This window comes from Numenius arquata, chromosome W (assembly GCF_964106895.1).
Source record: "Numenius arquata chromosome W, bNumArq3.hap1.1, whole genome shotgun sequence".
In the NCBI taxonomy this organism is placed as follows: domain Eukaryota; kingdom Metazoa; phylum Chordata; class Aves; order Charadriiformes; family Scolopacidae; genus Numenius; species Numenius arquata.
In genome coordinates, this window is record NC_133615.1 from 11,331,909 (window position 1) to 11,342,404 (window position 10,496).

General features: G+C 43.5%; 1 protein-coding gene across 5 annotated transcripts; it reads right to left on the reverse strand.

Moving 5' to 3' along the window:
* Positions 1–3,503: 3,503 nt before the first annotated feature.
* Positions 3,504–10,291, reverse strand: LOC141476670 (uncharacterized). Of its 5 annotated transcripts, none has more exons than XR_012463675.1 (3): positions 10,042–10,291; positions 5,966–6,547; positions 3,504–4,997 (listed from the first exon to the last, which is right to left on the reverse strand). XR_012463675.1 is itself a non-coding variant. In XM_074165472.1 (3 exons), the coding sequence occupies exons 2-3, from the start codon at positions 7,314–7,316 to the stop codon at positions 4,800–4,802; spliced, it is 1,527 nt and encodes a 508-aa protein (XP_074021573.1). In that variant the 5' UTR covers positions 7,317–7,504; positions 10,042–10,291; the 3' UTR covers positions 3,504–4,799. The 5 variants fall into 5 exon arrangements, 3 of the variants coding, with proteins under 3 accessions (XP_074021573.1, XP_074021574.1, XP_074021572.1); XM_074165472.1 differs by having other exon boundaries at positions 5,988–7,504; XM_074165471.1 differs by having other exon boundaries at positions 3,511–4,987; positions 5,966–7,504.
* Positions 10,292–10,496: the final 205 nt, after the last annotated feature.

Genomic DNA, 10,496 nt, shown 5'->3' on the forward strand with positions numbered 1-10,496 from the left:
GGTTGCTTGTGCCAGGGACTAGGAATGCAAGGTACTGGCAGGAGGCTGAAAGATTTGGATCTAACAAAAAAAGCCTTTTTATGAATTTTTACCAATGAGAACTTGCATATTTCTTTCGAAGGAGAAAAAGTAGACCCTTAATCCTTTGAAAGATATAATTTTTTAGCTGTATAACCTTGACTTCCTTAAGGAAATCTCTTCTGTTACATTTAAATTCTACTAATTTGCTTTGCCAAACCTTTCCAAATCTCTGAAGTGTTCTGAATCTTAAATAATGCACTCTTTCCAGAACATCTGCCAGATCTGTTCCATGTGCAATTGCTGTTTCTGCTGTTATCTTCTCCTGACTGAAAGAGATTAATGGTTTGAATCTGGAAAGAAAAAGGCCAAAAGAGTGTTGCTCTTAGGATCAGCAACTTTCATTCCCCTCCCCCCCAGCTTTGGAAGCTTTATTACCTTTTCTTCTAAGTTGCCACATGGAAAAGATTAAAAAGTCTCTTTTCAGTGCTGACAATACAAATGATTTCTTTACATTTTCCCAGATGTCTAAAAAGAATTTTCCAAGCTAACACTGAGAATACAGGAGCTAAGTAAATTAAAGGAAGAAAAAGCAGAGGAAGAAACATTTATCTTTTGTTATGAAATGAGTAGATGTGTAGATTACTTTGCATTTGATGGCTAAAAATTAATAAGCTAATCCTAATATAAGTGGGGAAAAAACATCACATACTTCATGTTATTAAATTTAAGGTTGTTTTTGCTCTTTTCTGGATGCTTTAAAAAGATCTTTTGTATTTCTAAACAAAGCCTTCATTTGCCGAGTTTTTTCCCTCTAAATTTGATAAGTGCATTGTATTAGGTCTTGTTTCAGTAAACTGTTACTGAAGGAACTCAAAAACAGAAAGAAGAAAATTGGTATCTACTCAGGCTTTGAGGAGGAAGGCATTTTCATCCTAAAGATATTGCTATAGGAATGTTTACAGGAAACCGGAAAAACTTGATTTTTCAATTAGCAAAATGCAAGTTGATAAGGGCATAGTCCTCCCTAAGTATTAGGGGATAAGAAGTAAACAATAACAAAGAAAGAACACTTAAAACATAATTTAAGTATACAGACAGATTGGTATTCGTTATCCACGAATAAATTTAGGCTGAAAATTGGCAGAAACTTTCTATACATCAAAGGACGGAAGTCCCAGAAGAGCAAGAATTACAACTTCTGAAAGATGGAGCTTGATACATATTATGGCTCAAAGAAAGATGTGGTTGCATGAGACAGCAACAGACTGGACAAATAGAACCAGGTGGTCTTCTGGACTCCAAAATTCCTATTACTACTGATACTTAACTATGTTTAAAAAAATGGGAGGGATATAAATATCACACCAAGAAGATTCACATATAATAGGAAATAAGGTGAAATCTCGAGTACTAGTGAGGAGGAAGAGATAATAAAAGTACATCTGAAGAGATCAGAACAGCTGCAGACAATTATCAGTCTGAGGATCAGCCTAAAAACTGAAGAAGGGAGTGGTAAATCTTAAGGAAGCTTAGCTGTGACATGTTTAAAAAGTAGCTGCACAAAAAGCCTAGGCCTACATCCTTAAAGTTGTCACATTACAGGGAGGGGAAATCACTCTTACATAGATAATATGGAATCTCACCTTTACACTGACATGACACAAGTAGGCATTTTAAAAAGAGACATCAGTGCATCACTGTGCATTTATTAATGAAATGGGATAAAAGTTGGTTATTGTCTTTTTCCCATTTTTCTGACACAGGTTTTCTAAGCTGAACTGCAAATCAAGATAAAAGTAGAATTTAAAGTTATATTTTTAAACTTTCTTTACGACAGCATGATGTACTGGTTCTGGCTGGGATAGAGTTAATTTTCTTCATGGTAGCTCGTATGGTGCTGTGTTTTAGATTTGTGACCAGAACAGTCCTTTTTGGTACCCTACCTGGGGCTCAAAGGGTTTGAGATAACAACAGATGTGATTGGATATACAACTAATATCACACTTATTTCTGGGTGAACAACACCTATGTTATTAAATCTAAACACAAAAAGCCCAAATAACAGTAATACAATAGCACAGAAGTCCCAAACAGCTATATGTGAAGCACTTCATTGAAGAAGACTGTTCCTGTCTAGCCCAATGACAGCCCTGTGGTTCTGCCTGTAAAGAAGCACTTACGTAAGTTATGGAAGTAATATCTACATAGAGGCAGTTGCTGAAAGACTGACACTGCAGACTGGCAGACAAAAGCTGAAACAAAAGATGGTATGATCTGTAGAATGAATGCAAACAGTATGTGAGGTTTCCAGTTCCACTCCTTCTCCAGCCCATGGCGAGCTCGTCAACATACATGCTGTCTTCAGCTTTTTTGCCTCAGAACACCCAAGTCTGACAAGGCCCCTAACTTCAATCACCTATTCCTGTTGCATTTTCTTAATCATACTGTTTGTTACAGCGTCATCAATGTAGCGAAGGCTACCCACACCTCATAATGTACACTACTTTCCTTATTAATTGGATATTTCTCTTCAACAAAAAATGCATTTGTACTAGTTTTTATTTTAAACCTTTTTCACGCTCGCACAAAATAGTGTTCCATATCAGTCTAAAAGGACATCAGAGTGGCACTGAGGTTGATTAGTAATACATTTGTTCTCAGTCTTTCTGTGATCCAAGGAAAATATAAACATGGTGGAACAGTGACATGATCTGGGCTGGATAAAAAAAAAGACTAGATTTAGATTTTAGAAGAGCAAACTTCAGCTCGCTCAAAGTTCAGCTGGGGGGGATTCCATGGGAAGCTTCCATGGAGGATAAAGGTGCTAGTGAGTGCTGGGAGTTTTTCAAGAATGCTCCCCTGGAAGCACAAAAACAGTTCATCCCCTTTAAAGGTAAGGGAAGTAGGTGGAGCAAGAGACCCCCTTGGCTTAACCGCAAGCTTCTGAGTCTGCTCAAAACCAAAAGAGAAGTGTACCAGAGATGGAAAAGCAGACAAATACCCATTGAGAACTACAAGGGCATTGCCAGAGCATGCAGAGATGCAGTTAGAAAAGCAAAAGCTCAGCTCAAATTGAAATTGGTCAGAGATGTCAAAAACTACAAGAAACAGTTCTTCACGTATGTAAACAACACACAGAAACAGAAGGAAAATATTGGCCCACCGTTTAACAGGAGAGGTGAATTAGTCACCAACAACACTGAAAAGGCAGAGGTTCTCAACACTTTCTTCTCTTCTGTCTTTACCATCACTGTTGGGCCCCAGGCCTTGGAAACAACAATCCAGGTTGATGCTAACAAAGGCTCACCGTCAGTGAAGGAAGAGTTGGTATGTGAACTATTATGGGAGCTTGACCCCTACAAATCAACGGGCCCTGACATTATTCACCCGAGAGTGTTAAGAGAGCTGGCCAATGTCATTGCAAGGATGCTCTCCATAATCTTTGAGAAATTGACGCGCGGAAACAAACCTTACAACTCGCAGAGAGTTATAAAGCAGGTATGTTTATTGCGGCGCCGGGTGCAAGGGGGATTGCTCCTCCAAACTTGCACACCGGTTTGTAAAACAAGCGTCTATTTATGATGAAAAGCATACATATTCATTAATGTGGGCTGGGTTATTATAATTAATTCTAAGAAAAGGCATTACTATTCTAATTATTTCTAGGAACTCATTATCATAAGTCTCCTCCCCTTGCCGCATGCGTACTGTTGCCTGGTGGTCGTGGGCCGGGGTCTTCTGGAGGAAGGCTCGCAGTCTTCTTCACCATGTACCTTCACCTTTGTCCTAGAATGCTGGGTTGGCTGGACCCCAAACCGCGAAACTGGTCCCAACCAGATGGACACTTTATCCAGACAGTTGGGTTCCTCCTTAGCATGCAGGCTGTTCCCGCTATCTTATACACAAGGCCAGCTCCTTATCTTGGAATGCTGGGCTCCTGGGCTCCGAGCTCTGTTCTTTGCCAAGCTGTACTAAATCTACACTAACGACCTTTAACCATTCATTCTCCGAATCAAGTCCCCCCTTTTCTTTCGCCTTTGTAAATTCTTTTACAATTGCCTATAACACACTTTCCTTCTCCATCTGATTTCTAAAATACTTCCCTGACTCCATTCGTTCACGGAGCTAATGTTTCTTCCATTGAATGTATTCGTCTTTGCCCCCCCGGTACAACACATAAGACATCTAGCTAATGCACACACTAAAATTCCTAACACAAGTATTGCTACTAGAAGGATAAACAGTTGTTTAAGCCAAGCCAGGTTAGGTAACCACGAGGTTAACTTTTCCCAAAGGTCTGAAAACCCGAATGTGGTGTCATCTTGCGCAGTCTGATGCAAAATCTGATTTTTTAGCTATGAACTTGCTCCATCCCCAGGCTATTGTCCTATTCACCGGCCCCCTGCGTCTATATTCCCCGTGTTCCCAGGTACAATTGTTACTGCTAATTAACACAACAAGCTCTTCTTTCAACACTTGTAAATCAAATCTGGGTCCTAAGGGGTAGATATTATCATCGTACTCACAATACCTGTTCAACTCATTTCCCCCTCTTGCCCAAAATTTGGGCCAGGTTCCGTTGGCACTGTTCCAATCGCTTGCTGCCACCCCATATAGAGGCAATTTCATTTCTCCTTTGGGTAGGGTAGTACATACCCAACAATCTGACAGATTAGTAGCCCTTGCCAATGTTTCCAGATTTCGTGAATATGTATTCACATCCCATGTCCCTCCCCCTGAAATACAAAGTCCCGGCATGTTGACGACTATTAATGTCATTAATGTCCATCTTTTCGTTGGAGACGAAGTTTCAGGGGTCCGGCCTGCGTTGATGTCCATTGGGGTTCTGGAGCTCTCTTGACGCGAGTCCAATGGATCCAGGCGGCTTGTTCCTTAATCTTTATGGCTGTGTGAGTGGTCAGCAGTACCTGGAAGGGACCTTCCCACTTTGGCTTCAGTGGTGAATCTGTAAAAGACTTGACATATACATAATCCCCAGGTTCGATCTCGTGTACTGGTCCATCCAGCCCACGAGCTCTTGTTCCCAGAACCAGTTTTTCTACCCCTCAGAGCTGTTTTTGTAAATTTATCATGTAATCTGTCAATATTTCATTCCCCAACTCTGTGGATGTCCCATCTTGTACACTATATGGTCTCCCATGTAGTATTTCAAAGGGGCTCAAACCTTCTTTGGTTCTGGGTTTTGTTCTTATCCTGAGAAGGGCTAATGGTAATGACTGAGGCCAGGCCAAGTTAGCTTCCTGGCCTAGCTTTACAATCTGCATTTTGATTAAGTGATTCATCTTTTCTACTTGACCACTCGATCGTGGGTTGTATGGGGTGTGGAGTTGCCAATCTATCCCCAATAATCTGCTTACTTTTGAAACAACCTTTGCAGTGAAACGAGATCCTCGGTCCGAGGAAATCACTGCGGGAACCCCAAATCTTGGTATAATTTCTTGCAACAATGCTTTAACCACTTCTCTTGTTTTATTGGTTCGGCAGGGAAATGCCTCTGGCCATCCTGAAAAGGTATCAGTTAGTACCAATAGGTATCGAAACCCCCCTTTTCTTGGAAGTTCTGAAAAATCAATTTGCCATTGTTGTCCCGGATAGTTTCCCTTCCCTATTTGGCCAAATTGGACTCTGGGACCTGTCCTAGGGTTGTTCTGTAAACATACCTCACACTGCTGAGTGACTTGTTTGACAGTGGCATATAGATTCCGAGCACATATTAGCCTACTCAGGTATCTGTAAAGTGCCTCTGTTCCCCAATGGGATTTTCTATGTTCTGCCATGACTACAGCCCATAGTAACGAGAAAGGCACTATTATTTTTCCCTGTGGGGTTCTGGCCCATTTCCCTTCAATTTTCCCATTTAAGTCTTTGATCAATTTGTGATCGTCCCTAGAATATCTAGGTTCATCGTCAATTTGTATCTTACCATCTGGGACCAAGGATTGTACCTCTGCATTACCCATCTCTGCTGCTCTTTTGGCTTCTCGGTCCGCCAGTGCGTTGCCCAATTCCATAGCGGTGTTCCTTTTTTGGTGAGCTTTGCAGTGCACAATAGCCACTTTGGTAGGCAGTAATATTGCATCTAAGAGCTTGAGAATTTCTTCAGCATGTTTGATGTGTTTCCCTTGTGTAGATAAGAGTCCTCTTTCTCTCCAGACCGCCCCGTGAGCATGCACCACCCCAAAAGCATATTTAGAGTCTGTCCAGATATTTATTCGTTTCCCTTTGGCTAATTCCAGCGCTCGGGTTAGTGCTATTATCTCAGCCTTTTGGGCTGATGTATTTGGGGCCAGGGCTTTGGACTCTATTACCTTCTCTGTGGTGGTTACCGCATAGCCAGCTTTGCGTATCTCCTGTTGAATGAAGCTGCTCCCGTCGGTGAACCAGGAATCCTCTGCATCCTCCAATGGTTCTTCTTTCAGGTCTGGTCGACTGGAGTACACAGCCTCGATTGTTTCCAAGCAGTCATGGGTCACTGATTCTCCTTCGGTTCCGCTGAGGAAAGAGGCTGGATTGACAATGTTAGTTGCTGTTATTTCTACATCATCTTGCTCTATCAGGATAGCCTGGTACTTAAGAAACCTCTGAGGCGAAAGCCAATGCCCCCCTTTTACTTCCAGTACTGCTGAGATGGTGTGTGAAACCATAACTGTGATTTTCTGGCCTAGGGTGAACTTACGGGCCTCTTGGATGTTTATTACCACTGCTGCCACTGCTCGGAGACAGCTAGGCCACCCTTTACTTACTCCGTCGAGCTGTTTAGAGAAGTATGCCACCGCCCTTCGATAGGGTCCCAGATTCTGAGCTAGGACTCCTAAGGCCATTCCTTGCTTTTCATAGGAAAACAACCAGAAAGGTTTAGTAGTATCAGGTAATCCCAGGGCAGGTGCTTCCATTAACCTCTTTTTTAACTGATGGAAAGCTCTGTCCGCTTCCTTATTCCACACAATATTCTTTGAGTTAGATTTTAATAACTCGTATAGCGGCTTTACCAAGAGTCCGTAGTTATATATCCAGAGATGACACCATCCTGTCATTCCTAGAAAGGTCCGAAGTTCCTTAGGCGTCTGTGGTCGAGGTGTCTGGCAGATGGCCTCTTTCCTCTCCTTCCCCAGTGTCCGTTGGCCTGCGGTTATTTCATATCCCAGATAGGTCACTTGCTGCTGGGCTATCTGTGCCTTCTGTGGAGAAACTTTATAGCCATTGAGTCCAAGAAAATTTATCAGGCTCACAGTCCATTCTAGGCTTGTCTCTCTGGTGTCAGTGGCGAGTAACATATCGTCCACATACTGCAATACCACTCCTGTCCCAGGTGGGCGTTTCCACTGTTCTAAATCTTTGGCTAGCTGATTTCCAAAAAGTGTTGGGCTATTTTTAAAGCCCTGTGGTAGCACAGTCCATGTAAGCTGTGTTTTCCTTCCAGATTCTGGGTTTTCCCATTCCAATGCAAATAAAAGTTGGCTCTCTGGGCTCAGCGGCAAGCAGAAAAAGGCATCCTTTAGGCCCAAGACGGTAAACCATGCCAATTCGGGTACCAATTTAGTTAGGAGAGTGTATGGATTTGCTACTACCAGATGTAAATCCTCAACAATTTTGTTGATAGCCCTGAGATCCTGTACTATGCGATAGCTACCATCCGGCTTTTTGACAGGTAATATTGGAGTGTTATACTCTGATTCACATTCTTTCAGCAGCCCATACTCGATGAACTGGTCTATAATTTGTCGGATCCCCTTCCTATCCTCTATCCTGAGGGGATACTGTTTGACTCTCACCGGTTGTGCTCCTTGTTGAGGTTTTATCACTATTGGGGAAGCACTTTTTGCTCTCCCCGGCACTCCCGAGGCCCATACCCCCGGATAAATTTGGTCTCTAATCTCCGCAGGCACTCCTGGAGTAATGGGAGTTCCTATCACGGCCAAACTTAATACTTCAATTAGTTGATCTTCTCTTATCCTTGTCTTTTGACAGACTGAGGGAGCTGGGGTTGTTCAGCTTGGAGAAAAGGAGGCTCCAGGGAGACCTCATAGCAGCCTTCCAGTACCTGAGGGGGGCCTACAGGAAGGCTGGGGAGGGTCTGTTTACAAAGGCCTGCAGTGACAGGACGAGGGGCAATGGTTTTAAGTTGGAGAAGGGGAGATTTAGATTGGATATTAGGAAAAAGTTCTTTACCATGAGGGTGGTGGAACACTGGAACAGGTTGCCCAGGGAGGTGGTTGAGGGCCCTTCCCTTGAGATATTCAAGGTGAAGCTCGACGAGGCCCTGGGCAACCTGGTCTAGTTGGGGGTGTCCCTGCTGACTGCGGGGAGGTTGGACTAGATGACCTTTGGAGGTCTCTTCCAGCATGGACCAATCTATGAATCTATGAATCTCTGAATCCGAAGTTCTATTTTTCCTTTTTTGAATTTAATTTCTGCTCCCAATTGTTCTGATAAATCTCGTCCTAGCAGGGGTTTTGGGGAGCTTGGCATATATAAGAATTTTGTATCCCCAATTGTTTTCCCAATTTGAACCTAAGAGATTTGAGAAAATATGCCTTTTCACTCTGGCCAGTGGCTCCCTTTACTGTTACAAAATCAGTATCAATAGGGGTCAGGGCTTGATTCAAGACCGAGAACGTTGCTCCTGTATCTACCAAAAATTCTATTTCTTGTTGCTTTTTCCCTAGCCTTAGAGTAACCAGTGGATCCGCTAGGGTAGATTCCCCAGGTCCCCGTCAGTCCCCCTTTGCCTGGACCTGTATCTTTCCCTTCTCAGAGGCCTTTTAGGTCCCATATCTCCAAATCCTTTACTCTCTTGTAGCGCCGCTACTAACTCTCACTTATCTTTCCTTCCGTCTTAACACTCTCCACGCTTCTCTGCTTTCTGCCAGCCTCAACTCTCTCCGGATATCACTTGCTGCAACATCTCTTCAACTTTCCTTTTCCTTCTTTCTTATTACACCATTGGGTCTCGTAGAGCCACTAGTCCACAGTCCCATTGGTACTCTGGGTGGTTCCGAAGGGTGAAAAACATGTCCGCATATGTGACTTCATCCCACTTTCCTTCCCTTCTAAGGAATAGCATTAATTGTAATATAGTATTGTAATTAAGGGTCCCGTTAAAGGGCCGTTTCTCCTGATCATCTAACTTGTAAAGGGGCCACCATTGATTACAATATTTAATTAAGGTTTTCTTGTCCACGCTGCCACCTGGTGAGCCTCCGATCTCCTTCCAGTGTGCTAAAATACACCCTAGGGGACTCTTTTTCAGTATCTCGCCTCCTTGATTATTGCCCATTTTATGTCCTCCTTACCCCTTGGTTAAGGGGTGACCCTGATCTCCGTGTGTCACCTGGGTGTTATTCCTGTTTCCCTCCCAGGAAATGGTACAGCTATATCCCTGTCGCTACCTTTATCTCCAGGGGTAGGCTATGTCTCCACAGATTACTTGTTTCAACTCTCCCGCCCGCTCAATCTTTTCCCACTCAGTCCAGCTACCACACTGTGGACACCAAAAATCGTCCTCCTGATCTACCCAAACCTCCATATTACAAGCAAAACACTTTAAGATAAAAATAGGATCACAAACGTTATCTGAATGTCCAAGACACTGCCACTCAATATTATTTGGTTCACACAATGTTTCTTTACAGTCTGTCATACGCTTCGTTCGTCTCCGGCCGCTCTCCTCGCGGAGAACACGGAACCACGGATCAGAACTCCACACTCGCTCCGCAGCAGTGCTGCATCTCAATCACTCATTTCACTCATACAATAATTTCCACCTTATATTAGACAATAACACGGTAGTGGTACCTTATGACAAATACAACAAGTAACCAACAGTATTACAATTCCACACACTGACACAAAAACCAAAACCGAGGGATCCCACACAAGCATAACCCAACCGTTAGCCCAAGCTTGAGCATACCCTGGGGCGAGTACACCGACTCTTTACCACGCGTAGGACGTCTCCTCACGACTTACAGGTCCCCCCTAAGAAAACCCTAAACATACCTGGTCCGCAATAGATGGTCCTTGTCTGTCCCCGCGGTGATCTGGATGAGTTGGGGAGTCCTCCCGAGAAATCTCGGGGGTGCCCAGAGGAGTCTCGTCCTCAGCAGGTCCCGCAGCCGGACAGAGGGGGTCCCATCTGGGGTGCCAAATTGACGCGTGGAAACAAACCCTACAACTCACAGAGAGTTATAAAGCAGGTATGTTTATTGTGGTGCCGGGTGCAAGGGGTATTTCTCCTCCTAACTTGCACACTGGCTCGTAAAACAAGCATCTATTTATGATAAAAAGCATACATATTCATTAATGTGGGCTGGGTTATTATAATTAATTCTAAGAAAAGGCGTTACTATTCTAATTATTTCTAGGAACTCATTATCATAAGTCTCCTCCCCTTGCCGCATGCGCACTGTCGCCCAGTGGTCGTGGGCCGGGGTCTTCTGGAGGAAGGCTCGCAG